Source organism: Gordionus sp. m RMFG-2023, chromosome 3 (assembly GCF_954871325.1).
Source record: "Gordionus sp. m RMFG-2023 chromosome 3, tfGorSpeb1-WG-v2, whole genome shotgun sequence".
NCBI classification, from domain to species: domain Eukaryota; kingdom Metazoa; phylum Nematomorpha; class Gordioida; order Chordodea; family Parachordodidae; genus Gordionus; species Gordionus sp. m RMFG-2023.
Window position 1 is genome coordinate 5,641,615 of NC_088777.1, and position 15,034 is coordinate 5,656,648.

The 15,034-nt window shown below is 25.9% G+C and overlaps 1 protein-coding gene across 1 annotated transcript in view; it reads left to right on the forward strand.

Moving 5' to 3' along the window:
- The first annotated feature begins 1,571 nt into the window (after positions 1 to 1,571).
- LOC135925918 (neurogenic locus notch homolog protein 1-like) overlaps positions 1,572 to 15,034 on the forward strand; it is a 34,818-nt gene continuing 21,355 nt past the window's right edge. Inside the window, exons 1-2 of the mRNA XM_065461495.1 lie at positions 1,572 to 1,736; positions 4,140 to 4,230. Of these exons, the coding sequence (XP_065317567.1) occupies positions 1,643 to 1,736; positions 4,140 to 4,230 (185 nt within the window). The 5' untranslated portion in view covers positions 1,572 to 1,642. The remainder of the gene's footprint in view (positions 1,737 to 4,139; positions 4,231 to 15,034) is intronic.

Genomic DNA, 15,034 nt, shown 5'->3' on the forward strand with positions numbered 1-15,034 from the left:
CTAGTGCGCCTCACTGGTTCAATATGTAAAATTTGTCATCTTAGTTAGTGTGTAGTAAAGTCAAAATATTTTTTGGGATTTAATAAAAAAAGGGTCATTTTGTTTTAGATACAATAATAAAGTTGGTAAGTTTATGGAAGATGAGCTGGTAGTTTTTTCAATAACAATTTATTTGTAGATTGATTAGGATGTTATAATAATGATGGCCTTGAAGGTTTTCATTTAAGAAATATTTAAAAACTAGCTCTAAAATTTCCTGTTAGCGATATACAAGATATTATATAAGTACTATTTTAAATTCCATTTTTTGTTTCATATCTCTTTGTGTTAGCTTCTATATTTAGACTATCGATTTAACAATGAACAATGCATAAAAATATTAGAGAACCAAATTGTACACCTATTGAATTTATTATAGAAAATCTTATCTTATGCTTCTAAAGAACGAATATATTCAATTAGTAAATGTAAAGATTGATAACGAGAGAATTTAATATAAATGATTAAACAAAGTTAGGTAAATTCAATGACAACTACAAATTATTAAAGAAAACGTCATCCGATGGATATAGATGATCTTAATCTTTGGAAAGGAAAGAAACTCAATATCTTTCCATGCTAGCCAAAAAAATTTATGTTTCAGCAACTATTTCCCCTGTTATGAAGGGGTTTTCTCTATCGCAGGTTGATGATAAATTCAAGGGTATCATTCTTAAGTTCGTTATATTTGAATAAAATTATTTCTTTTATATTTATAATTATTTTTTTTAATAAAAAAAAAAAATATAGTATTGGTGTATATTTTAGTTAATACTTTTTTTTTTATTTCTCAAATATAAAAAGTAGTAATGTATGTATTATAAAAAAAATTAATCATAATTCACACCAACCTTAATTATGATGGTTAAAACAGAGGCCTAACACCTATCGGTTAGAGTCTTAAACATCGCAATGACCAGATAAGTTTTTTCATTGCACATGCTTAGATATTATATTTTCTAAGCCTAATAACACACTATATTAATTTCTTATTATTGTATAATAATATTGAATCACAAAATTACAATAAATTAATATAATTATGTTATATTTTTGTTATAAATAACATTGTTGCAAAATTATATTTCCCTATTGGATGTAAATTATAAGACCGCAAAAATTTAAAATAAATAATATTATATTTTATTACCTTAATATTTTTTTTTGATACGCATTGTTGCTCATATTTAATAAAGTGCCATTATCAAAAATAAAATATTTTAATATTTATTTAACGGATACTTAATAAATATTTATAAAATTATTTTTGAAAAAAAATCCTTTTTATTGAAGTTTTCTAAAAAAAAATCTATTAAATATTAAATTTCTATTATACGTAAAAGATACTTCAATTCATAGTTCAAATTGACTTTTATAATAGATAACTAAAAGCATGCTATTCCATTAGAAATTCAAAAGATATAATAATTATACTCTAGAAATGTGAAATATTTAATATTCTAAATGAAAAAATCGAAGAGATTAGATTGAATGGAACACTTGAATCTGAAAAATTACGTTTTTATACATATATATAAAGAGATATGATATCCGAAAAACTAAATTCAATTAAAAATTACCAGGAAGAACGGTAAATATTTGGATGAAGATCTCGATCAGCACATTATCTCGTTTCTCATTTTGGATCATTGCTTCTTATTCTTATAATATCCTCTTCCTGTTAAACGGAGTTCAAAGTAAAAGATTTTATATTTTTAATCCTTTTTTTTATACCTGTTCAGGTTTTAAAACTGATTTCAAAATTTTTAAAAACCAAAAAATTAACGGCTTAATAATCATTTTTTTTCATAAATATTATTTTTAAAATGTCCACTGATTAAGTGGTAAGATTTTCTTTTCCCTAAATATTTCTAATATTTTACTTTAAACCTTTTTATAACTATCCTCTCAATCTTAACATTTGTATGAGCCATCTAACCTCTATTCTAATATTAATTTTTTTTTATTTGTAATAACTAAAGTTAATCTGCCAGCCGTACAACAAAGTTACAAAATAAAAGTGTCCAAAAAATATATTTTACTTTATATAAAAAAAAATAAGGAAAGGAAATGAAAGAAGGTAATATAAGATAAGAAACAGGTGCAAAAAAATTCTTTATAAAAAAAATTGAATTTTATTTTTTTTTAGATGGATGGGCGCGCATTAGGGTATAAAATTATCGATATTATTATATTTTATTTTCCTTTAAAAAAAACAATAAATAATATATATTTTTAAGTCACACAAAAGGACAAGAGACGAAAGTCTAAATTAGATTTAGCTGCGAGCACTTATAGTAAAAAAAAAGAATATATATTTTTTTTAAATTAAATTTACCAAAAGTGTGATTCGCTAAATCAAGACAAAAAGTATATTTTTGATTCATAAAAGAAAAAAAATTCGGTTAATATTGGTCAGAAGTAAGAGTTCCTGAAAGTTTACCACCAAAAGCTGAAATAAATTATAAAAAATTTAGACTTAGCTCTGGTCAAAAACAAATCGAATTTTCAATGCTCCAGGTCACTCATAACTCGATATTTCGAGATGGTTTACCTTTTGCAAAGATTTGCCACTCTTAAGTAAGAATTACATGGAATTTGATTCTTGGTAAAATTTTAAAAAGAAATTCACTCTTAAGTAAGAATTACATGGAATTTGATTCTTGGTAAAATTTTAAAAAGAAATTACAACGTCAAGTTCATTTTTTCAGTCTCCCGGTTAGGTAGTGACCTAAACCTACATTCACAGTTAGTATTGACGGTGAAATATAAAAAAATTAATGTAAAATTATCATATATGTCATATTTTGTAGCACAAGGTGTGAATGCAGTGCAAATTTTTTTCAAGATTTCTTAGTAAATTTATGAACGTAAGTGATTTATTGGATTTTGTAGACCAAGCTGATTTTTGTTCCATATTTTGCGAACCATTGGAAGAGTGCGAAATATAGGATTAAATAATTATTTCGAACTGGCCCAATAATTTTATTGATGATCCTGGGATCCAATCAAAAACAATATAGATTTGGTTAAGGGTTAGGTTTAGATAAAGATAATGATCTGGTTAGGATGGTAAAAAAAAAATTAAAACATTCTAAATAGATAATATTGACCAAATAATATTTTAAACATCAAATTTTCTTTAAAAAAATACATCCCACATAAAAATTTTACAAGTCGCCGTCACCCTCTGTTTGAACTTTTTTCGGCTTGCAAACTTATTAGAATTATGTATATCACTATTCCCTATAAAACAACCAAAATATTTTTCAAGAAAGGTGAAAATTCTCTGGTTGAGAACATTTCTTTACATTATTGCGCTGGCAACGTTATAATAATATACATATAATATCTCAGCTAGATACTTATCTAAACTGATTATTAGTGATAGGAAGAGTTAGGATATTACAAGGGTTTCAAGCCGGTTCCCTTACCTTTTTAAAATTCTCTCCAGATTGTGATGGCAAAATTTTTTAGAGGGTCGGTTAAGGTTCTGAGTTAGGATATTACAAGGGTTTCAAGCCGGTTCCCTTACCTTTTTAAAATTCTCTCCAGATTGTGATGGCAAAATTTTTTAGAGGGTCGGTTAAGGTTCTATAAATGATCACGGTTGATTACCGTAACGGTTCGGTTTAAATCTCAGGTTCAGCCCGCAGTCTGAGACCCGACAAGATTTTGGGTCAGCTATAACTGAATCAATTTCATAAAAGTAGTGTGAATTTATGATAGGTTCATATAATGCTCATGTTAAATCCTAAACCACGAAAAATAGGCATAAAAAATATTTTTGTACCCTCATTTCAAATGATTGCTTTGCAGGTATTTACTATAAATTAAAAAAAGAAAGAATACTGCAATTACCTATATATAATATTAGCCGTAAATTTAATTTAAAAAATAGTTTTTATATATTATTATACTTATTTTATGAGTTCGTTGCATTTATTTTAACTTTAAACCCCTTCCAAATTTTATTTATAAATTAAATGTTATAAATCGTTTAAAATTTCGCTACATAATAATTCATACATTTATATTATCGTAAAAATAATAAATGTAAAATGATGATATTTTTTAATTATTATTTTTTTTCATATCAGCGTACCACGTGACCTGCGACGAAAACAACGTTTGTCTGAATAACGGACATTGCATAATCAACGAGAAAGTCGGAGCTCCCAATTATTGCGAGTAAAAATATTGTATTTTACGTTCTTTTTTTCAAGAATATAGAATATTTATTCATGTATACTGCGCTTGCGCGTACAAATTTCTAATTTATCATTATCTTACCTTCATTTATATCGATTACTCATAATCACTACTTAAAAGATATCTCTAATATTATATTTTTAATTTACTTAGAAAAGTTAAATATATCTTATACTTAGACCCGAAGGCAGTGGTCGTTCCTCTGATAGACTCAATCTAGCCTCATTATTTTATAACAAGAATTTCTTACAAAATAAAATTGCATGTTTTTTTTTTCTATCTTCGTAAAACTTTTATATGATTTACAATATATTTAGGCGCTTCGGTTTATTCATTCACAAACTGAATCATTTTGTGAACAAAATTTATAGGCTCATAAATTTGAATTTCCTTTATAATCTAAAGTTCCTGTATTTGATCTCTTTTTTTCAGGCCGAGCCCTATCTGAATAATTGTAGTTTAGGAATAGGTCCTATCTGAACCGAAATATTAGATATTTCCAAAAGTTGAATATTTTATGAAAAGTAGGTAAATTATAAACGCTGAGAGAAAATTTAAAAAAAAATATAAACATTTATAAAGAAGAAAATCGAAATTTCCGGTCCTAATTAAAATTTCAAAGTCATATATGACGACAGAGTACGAGAAAATACCTGCCCAAGCTTGACCCACCCAAGATCTTATAAGAACTCGGTGTTCCCCCGATGACGTGAATAAAAATATTTCAAATCCGGTCCGAATCAACCCAGACTCGGTCATATTTGGACCTTTAGTAAACTTTATTTCGGACCGAACATAGTCCTGCACAAAATTTTGAATTAATTGGTTTTTCCAGTATTATTTTCAAGAATAAAACCATTTTTTTCTGCCCTAGTTGAATATCGTAATTTTTAAACAAGCCAAATAAAAATTTGGAAATACGGATTGAAATCATCTTTGCAAAGAAAATTCTCGGAATTGATTGGTGACAAAATTTTTGAAATATTTTTTCAAATCGAGTTAAATTTTGGTCTGATTGGAGGGCTCTCATAATTTTCTAATTCAATAAATGTGTTTGAGTAAGAAGGAAAGAAATTAACGACTTAAATAATACTACAATAATTCCAAAAAAAAAATATTATCAATATCATAAAAAAACCTATCCTTCCTCAGTAAAAAAAATGAAGAATTTTAAAATAATAGCCTTGAAAAAATAGGTCTCAAAAACCTGATTCGTCTATCCCCGAAAAAGAACTGTTATTTTTAAAAATATATTTACAACGACATTCAACATTAAAAATGTCAATTGTTTGGCGATAAAATTTTTTTATATTATTAATTTTTTTTAACAATTTATTTACTTCTAAAATATAAAGGTGGTTTAAGGTAAGACAGGTGTGGGTTTGGTTTTTTCGATTAAGATCTTTTTAAAAAAATGTATATATAAAGTTTTAATATTTTTATAAATAAGAAGAAACTTTTTATTACTATTTATATTTTTTAATAAATTTATGAATTTTTTGATTAATAATTTTTATATTTTTTAATCTTTTTCAAACAAAAGAAAAATAAATAATTAATAAATAACTGTTAATAAACTGTTAATTTTTTTTTTTTTAAATAATAAAATTTATTAATTAAAATGATGTTTGAAAAGAATTTTTTTTCTATAAAAAATTGTAATAATTTTTTTAAAAAAAAAACTTGAATGTGGCCAATTTGTGGAGGTTATTTAATTAACTTTATAAGGGGAGGGGATTTACCTTTTATAGATATAAATATTTTCTTGTTAAAAAAATATATATATGATTAAAGTTTTAATTAGAAATGTATCAGATCTAATATCCGGTCCGAGTTTGAATTCGGCCTGATATTGAACGGTTTATAACATGTTTAAAGATTTTAAAAAAATTTTAAAATTATTTAGTTTAAAAATATGTTAAATTTATAAATAAAGTAGTTACAAAATTGCAACATAAAATAATCATAATTCTTATTTGTTGAAGATATATTGATAAATTTAAATGTAATCTTATTGCATTAAATACAGATAAAAAATAAATATTTTCTTTACATAATTTACGGTTTAAAATTTTTTTTTCATGCTTTTTTATGCTATGAATATTATTCCATGTGTTGCAGGTATGGAGGAGATAACAAATAGCGGAAGAAAAAATCGTCAACGAAAAAAATAAAGATTGATAATGTTTCCCCTTATATATATATATATATTAATAATTATAATCGTATTTATTTCTATTGATCACATGCTTATCACTGATGAAATAACTATATTTAGGGAGAAGGATTAGGAGTATTAAGATCATAACTCAAAATTTTTCGGAAAACGTTATTTTTTTGAAGAAAAAAAAACATTTTTCCATATTTTATTATAACTGATGAAGATTATTCTAGTGAGGAACCGATTCAAATCTAAGAACAGGAACTTAAATTTTCTATAAGTCGGAAATCAGAATTCATATACAATTGTCAGTAACATCTGAATAAGTTTTAATGGTGGGTTCTGGGACTTATTTATGAAACAGCCTACTGTTTAATAGGTTATTTCGGCTAACCTAAAAAGTTCTCAAAAAAACGAGATTAACATATGTTACATGCTGAAAGCTGTTTACCGGGACACGACCTAAATGCTAAATTTATATTTAATATTGGTAGGCTCATTTTAGTGGCGGCAAAATTTGTTCTTAGAGACGCGATCTCGAGCAAGTAAGGCAGCTTAAAACTTGAGTCGCTCCGATTAATTATATTTTTTTTAAAAAAGGATAACTTCTAAAATCAATATATAAAAATATGAAACCATATTTGAAAAAAATGGTTAAGTTTTTCTTTCTCCTAATTTAAAGGAAAAAAAAATTTATTTTTTTTATTATATAAATAAAAATTACAGATTTTTCTCAATCTGTAAATCTTTCAAATCAAATCTTTCTATTTGCAATGAATAAGATAATAAGGAATCTTTAAAGTAAAATATAGTATTTTTTTAAAGGGACTTTATTACCTAAATTTTTTTTTAATAGTCTTAATAAATAATATATTGTATAATTTAGTTTATTATATTTACTAGCAGATATTCCTTCGAGAATGAGACGAGTAAATCAGTCTCATTTATTTGCTGATAGGTGCATCAGAAATTTGTTTATTTTAGGAAGTATATGCATTATGAATCAGAAATTTAATTTATTTTCATTATTTTGATAAAATATGTATAATGATGGAAGTATACCTATTAATCTTTGTATAGCACCAGATTGGCGATTCATTCATTCAATGTATTTAAAAGTATATGCATAGGAGTTAGCAGTAACGACATTTTGTGGTTTGCATGTCGATAAAATGACATTTAATGTGTATTGATAAAATGTCGGATTTTTAAAAAAAAATTTAAAGCGATCTCGGTAAAGGATTTAAAAGTCGAAATATTCTTAACCCCCATGGATTCCAAATAAGACATATACTCTGAATTAAATAATAATTTTTAATGTAAGGTTTAAACTTTTACAAAAATTTTTTTTTAAACGCAATCAAATAATTAAAAATTGGGTTATAATTTGACTCCGGGGTGAATCGGACTGGTCTATCCGATGGGCCTTGCTCGATTCGATCGGACTTGTTCGATCCGGCATTATACCTGGGGAGATATAGTTTTCTTGTAACACAATTTTCTATAAAGATTTAACAACTACTTGATATTTATGTTACATTTTATATATTGAAATTAACTTTTCGCATGATTTTAGTTTAAAACCTCTATAAGGTGTTTATTCATGCATTATAAAAATACTTTGATAATACAATCTTCATAAGGAGCCCAGCCCTAATTGCTTGGCCAAATAGGATATGGGTCAACCTTTAACAAAAGTAAATCGTTTAATTTTAATGATGATATCGATGTATCTTTCCTATTATATTATAACTTCATTCAATTAATACGGTGAAATTATCATTGGAAAACAAGATATTACAAATAATATTTTACAAAAAAAAAGATATCAAATAACTAATTTTAAAATTGTAGAGGCAAATATTTGGTTAGGTTAATGTCAAAACAAAAATATCTAATGACTTTCAGCTAAACCGTTTAATTTTACATAGCATATCACACTTAATTTTATCACAAAACTTGGTAGTCTAATCCAAAAAATAAATGACAACCAAAAATATAAGGGCATCTTCATAGATAATATAAACTCAGGTGATCAAATTCGAAGATGTAAATATGTATATATTTTTTTAAATATTGAAATATGGTTTTCACTTGATTTACAATTTTAATTAATGTTGGATGACCTATTAATATTAATAAAAATAGTATTAAATAATTTTAATTATTTTTAATTTTATTATAATATAATATTGAAAAAATAGGTATAAATAAACTTGAATTTATAATTTACAATATTATTAATTTTAATTTAAATAGGTCTTAAAGCAATATGAGCTTCCTTTTTTATCCAAATAATGAATTTTGAGTGACATACATTGACATTAGGAAGTACGGTTAGTAGGACCACACTTTGCATAATATAGAATATAATAAATAATTTCAATATATAAAATATTTTATTGATACAGTCATTTCAAAATGTTAATTTCTTTATGAATTGGTTCATTCACTTACCAGATAGTTAACACTTATAATTTTCACATTGTGTCGGTAGCTATCTTGTATGAAATTTTATTTCTAACAGAAATATTTTTCATAAAGGATCAAATTATTCTATAAATGATTGTTTTTGGAATTTATTTTATCAATGTTGCCACGGCGAAGCTTAAGCTCTTTAAGATAAGTTCTAACAAAATTAGATGGAAGATGAGAATTGACTTATGTTACAACTGAAACGAAATAAGTTGATTTATTTTTCAAATATTATGTAATAACGTTAAAATAGTTTAATTGTGTTTGTATATAATACTTGTTTTAATTATAAAATATATTTAATTAAGAAAATATTTATAGCTATATTACAATTGTTATTATGATCATTGATTGAGCAGTGTAAAACTAATAAAGGTAAAATCATTATTAACAATATAATTTTGGTTGTGATCTTAGAGACATTTACAAAGTTAAGTTTCAGTATGTTTTTTTTCATGTTCTGGTAAAACCAAGTTACCCTTTCTTATCACTACACGAAAATTTATCTTTAATGATGAAAAAGTTGACTCGCTCGATGTGCATGATCTATAGCAAAATGTTTGGAAATCCATTTTTGAACAATTAAAAATTTGATCTTAACTTTCAAGAATAATTTTTTAACAATTTCAATTTCATTTGCGTAATCCCTCTTCAGTAATATCGTTTTCTAAATAGGTCTTAATTTATTTACGTGTAAAAATTAAAATGGTCTTTTAAGTTTATGCAAAAAAATATTGGTAACATCATTTGGTCTTCCTTTACTTCTATGTATTCTGCAATTATGAAATTTTTAAAGTCAATTTTTCATGAACTTTCTTCCAAATGATAAAACCCGTTTAAGTTGATTCACCATTGTTTAAGTTATAGATCCTGAAAGCGAGAAACTGCACCCGATTCAAAATTATAAAACTTTAAAGAATATCTTCTTCCATTATTAGTAGCAGTCTTTTTAAATTATGTTGGCCTATTTGGTGTTACCTGATTTAGATCAGTTGGTTCTAAAAAATATTTGAAATAAGAATAATAAAAGATCTAACCTCTTCTTTTTTTTCTGAAAAGTTCAAGCTCATTTTCCTTATTCTGAATATCGACACCCTTATCATTTTCACCTTCATCCACCAAATTAACTATATTTACACTTTCTCCTTCTCCCTCATTACAATGTGAAGTGCAGATGACGCTATTAGCTATTTTTCAGCCGGTGTTGTTAAAAAATCAGATTCGAGTCGATTTGTAAAATATGGCCCTATTAAAATTTTAGCCAAATTAAAATTATTGCAAGCTTGGATATTTTTGCTCATATATGGTTACAATGTTTGGACCTTTATTTGCCACATCTCGAGGCATACGTAATATTATTTTGGCTAAAATCTCAATCGAATTGACCGAAATCAAGCTTTTTAACAACACTAATTTCAGCAAACATGAATGAATATTTTTTTTCTTCAAAACTGATAATAACAGCAGTTATTTCTCTCCTATTACATTCTTATTTTTAAAAAAAAATCTATCCAAAAAATATTTTCCAGGAACCAATAGAATGCTAAAAAAATTTGGAGGGGGGAGCACCTCCCGTAAGATAGGCCTAGAATTGGGCCTGATTTCGACGCACTATTAAAAAGGTTTCTCAAGATATCCTACACAATTTTTGGTTGTAGCAATCATCCTCATTCCGTTTTTAGGGGAAAATAAATAATGATATCAACTTCCATCAGTTTAGCACCACAAATCATATTAAAAATCTGATGGGAAAGTTTTTAAAAAAAAAATCATTTCATATTATTATTATTTGTAACGTATCTTGTCAAAAATCAACGATGAGGTATCAAATTTAACACTGCAACGATTAATAATTCAGGCGCCGAATAAGGATATTTATCAATTCTTTTTACAAAATTAAATTATACATAACAATTCATTTTAAATTTTAAAACATATATAACAGATTTGATTGTTTAAGCAACAGAATATGCATAATTCATATATTTATATATTAAAGTGAATGTAGCAATTAATTCTTTATAAATTTGACACTTCCTCCTCCATCATCTCTTGTCAAAGACTTTTATTTTAAAATATATAAATATCAGTTGTATTTTTATTTTTAAGTGAGAAAGTTTAAAAAAAAAATGGCTATATATTTGAAATATATATTTTTTGTCCATTGTTTAATTTATTTCGGGCCTATATTTTATAATATGTAAGGACATAATAGTTGACAATATAATATTTCTATATCTGTAATATATAAAAAAAAAATTAATAAATAATGTAATGACCTTAATGATGAAATTTAATTCTTTCTCCAGTAGTCCGTAATATGAAATTATAGATAAAGGAGATATGGACATCGTAATTTTTAAAAAAATAACAAACTATTAAAAAAAAGTGACCACTTCATAAGGTTCATTCATAACCCCGGATTACTTTACCCAGTTAAGGGTATACTCATTGTCGAGAACATATTTGGACGGGATATAGACATTTTTTAAAAATTTATCAATTTTATATGTAATTATAGGGGGACTTAATTTAAAATCGGTCACATTGGAAGGGTATTTATTTTCATTCTTTTTTTTTCCCATTAAACAAATATTTGTTTTTGTATGTATATAGTAATACAAAGAATTTTAAAAAAAAAGTTTTCTGTCCCTTTAAATCGTGCAATTGGAGAACTATTATGACAATTGTCATTTTTATTTTTTTTAAAAAAAAATATATAAATACATAAAATTATGGCCACTTTTTAAAAAAAAATTAAAATGACCAGCGATTACTATGAATGACAGAACAAAACAATCATTATTATAATTTATAAAATATTTTTACATATTTTTAAAATTATAACATGGTTTGTATATATATATGTATTATAATTTATACAATAAAAATATAAATTGATAGGTTTTAGTTTGTACTAATTACAATTTTATATTGAATGTATCATAAATATTCAAAAACCGAAAAATGGTATGATATTTTAATAAACCAGGGGGCCATAAGCGAACGGACCTAAAATTTTAACCTCTACCCAACCCAGGTCTCCGATAAATATATCGAAGAAAAAAAAATCCGGTTATTATATATTTTGTTTGCCAAAATAAGAATTGCTTATTTTATTTTTAAAGAGATTATAGTGTTGTGCAGATTTGATGGAAAACAATTCCGTATTTTTTTTATAAATTTATTTGCAATAATACCGTAATACTATATAAGTATATAAATAAATCAATATTACTCTCTTAGGGCCAGTGGCACGACAGCTCTTCCAACTTGTGGGGCTATTTATTTTTTTAATTTTAAAATTTACAAAAATTTGTTTGCATCCTCTATGGATTTCAGTAATATTATTTTCCAATTAAGGTTTTTTATGTCTAGAAAATTAAAATGGTCATTCTGATTTAAATATTTTTTTAAATTTGTTATTTGTTTATACAAAAAATTTGTTCAAGAACTTTCTTCCAGTTGGTAAAAACCGTTTTAGTATAGTAATAACCATTGTTTAATTCCATTATTAGTAACAGTCTTTTTGAGTGATGAGTAGTATTGTTAAAAAACAAAAAATTTTAGCCAAAATAACATTATGTAAGACTCGTCATTTGGCAAATAGATGTTCGAAACCTTTCTGTCACCTAGAGCAAAATCTCCAGGCTATAATATTATTTTGGTTTTAATTTTAATCGGGCCATTTTTTTAACACCACTATTTGTTGGCCTATTTGGTAATACCTGATTCAAACAAGTTGTAAAATATTCGCAGTAAGAATATTAAAAAATCTAACTGTTTATAGAAGTTCAGGCTCATTTTCCTTATTCTGAATCTTGGCATCTTGATCATTTTTCACTTTCACCCACCAAATTAACTACATTTAGATTTACATTTTCTCCTTGTTCCTAGTGTTGTTAAACGGCTTGTTTTATCCAGAAAAATATTATGCAAGCCTGAAAATTTTGCTCATAGAAGGAGCAAAGGTCTAGCCATATAGTATCAAAATTTCTAAGCTTAGTCAATATTTTTCTGGCGAAAATATTGAGTTAGCCGTTTTTAAAAATCGGCTCAAAACGAGCCGTTTAACAACATTACTTGTTCCTCATTACATCCCATTACATTCCTATTTTAAAAAAAAAAATTGGGGAAGGGGGTGGGGAAAGATTTAAAAATATTTTTTATGGGGGGGGGGAGCAGTTCCAATTTTGGGGAAGGCAGTGTCCCCCCCCCTTCTATATAGGCCTAGAATCGGCCCTGATTCCTAAATATAAATTAAGATTAGGATTGTTCATAACTAAATATGGTATTGTACCATTCCTCACTCATATATTGTCAAATTAACACGATTATTACTCAGTTTAGTCGTCTCTTTGATGAGTTGTCAAGCATGGTTTCAGAATATATGTACATTATCGAATTGGCATGAGATTTGATCCATCCAAGATAATTTTTCTATGTGTTTTGGTAGTCCTGAATTTTTTAATTGTATTTATATTATATTACTATTATCATGCCATTCTATAGATACCTCTTAAGTCGGTCGATATTTTAATCTTTGGAAATATTTCCATATTATACTGGACAATAAAGTACCAAGTTTCCTTTCATGTCACATCTTATCGAGAACTAATTTGAACAATAATTTAAATTTAAATTAATTAAACCTTTTAAAAAAATAAATGGAATAAGTGAAATAGCAGACGATAATATAATATAGAATTTTTAAAATATGTCTGGGGAAAAAAATTTGAGGGTCGGCCTAATATCTATAGCAAAAACCGCGCATTGATATCATCATTTGTTTTTTTAGCTTTTAATAAATGAATATGATTTATTTAGGTTTTCAGAAAAATTAAATGGAAATGAATCTATGGGAAAGAAACAAGAGCGGCTGAACATTGATAACCGTCTTTATATATCTAAATTTGGGTAAAAAAATTTGTCCCCTGCCTCCCCCCCCCCTCCCAATTATGTTCTGCAGATAAATAATTCGATTTCGCCAATTTTAAATTAAGATTTAAGTCAAAATAATATGACACAAGCCCCGAGATTTCGTTAAATAGATCTCCAAACCTTCCTGCCATCTAAGAGAAAATTCTTCAAGCTTACGTAATATCCTTTATGCTAAAATATTGAATTAGCCTGTTTTAGCAACACTACCTCTGTAGTTCACCGTGGCGAAATGAGTTACAATATTCATTTCATCACAGTATTTACAAAAGAAAGTTAAAACTTTTTAAAAATCTTATATTTTGATAATTTAAAAAAAAAAATTAAAAAAAAATAACGGTCGTTCTTATATAACATAAAGATAACATAGATAAGGTAATATAACAATGAAGGGGGAGGGGGGGGGGGGAGTCGAAGAAAAAGAAAAAGACAAAACACTGGAAAATAGAAGAAATTTTGAAGAAAATGATAAGGTGGAGAGAGGGCAGAAGGGGGTTAACAAATAATAAAGGCCATATTTTTCCTTTATAAATTATATGTATGTACTGTGTGGCTTGCGTGGGAAAGTTATTATTAACAAATAATAATTTATATATTATATATATATATTTACTATAATATATTTATTATTTATCATTATTGTTTAAAAATAAGATAAATTATTTTAAAATTATTAGAAGTAAAAAAAATAAAAAAGTTCAAAACTTGGACGATTTAATTTTTTTTTTTTTCTAAAACAGTTTAGTTCTTGGGTTTATAAATAATAAAATTTTTATTTTTGTGACCAATAGATATGATCACTTAATAGAGTTGTGCACATGTGCTAGAGGTCACAATCGCTAGTTATCATCATTTTATAAGGAAGTTCATTGTTCGGACACAAAATATTTATATTATAATATGTATGGGTTATGTTAAATATGAAAAACGGTATATATATATAACAATTTGTCTTTATTTTGACCCACCCTATTTTAGCCCAGTTTAAACCACCACCTAAAAATGCCAGCTTTTATAAGTAATATTGTTGAAAAATCCGATTAAAGATAATAACCCAAAATAATATCATGTAAACCTGGAGATTTTGATCATAGATGACAGAGATGCTTAGACATCTATTTGTTAAATTTCGAGGCTTACTTGATATCATTTTGGCTAAAATCTTACATGTTATTTCTGATTTTTTTTTAAAAAATATAATTTTACTCT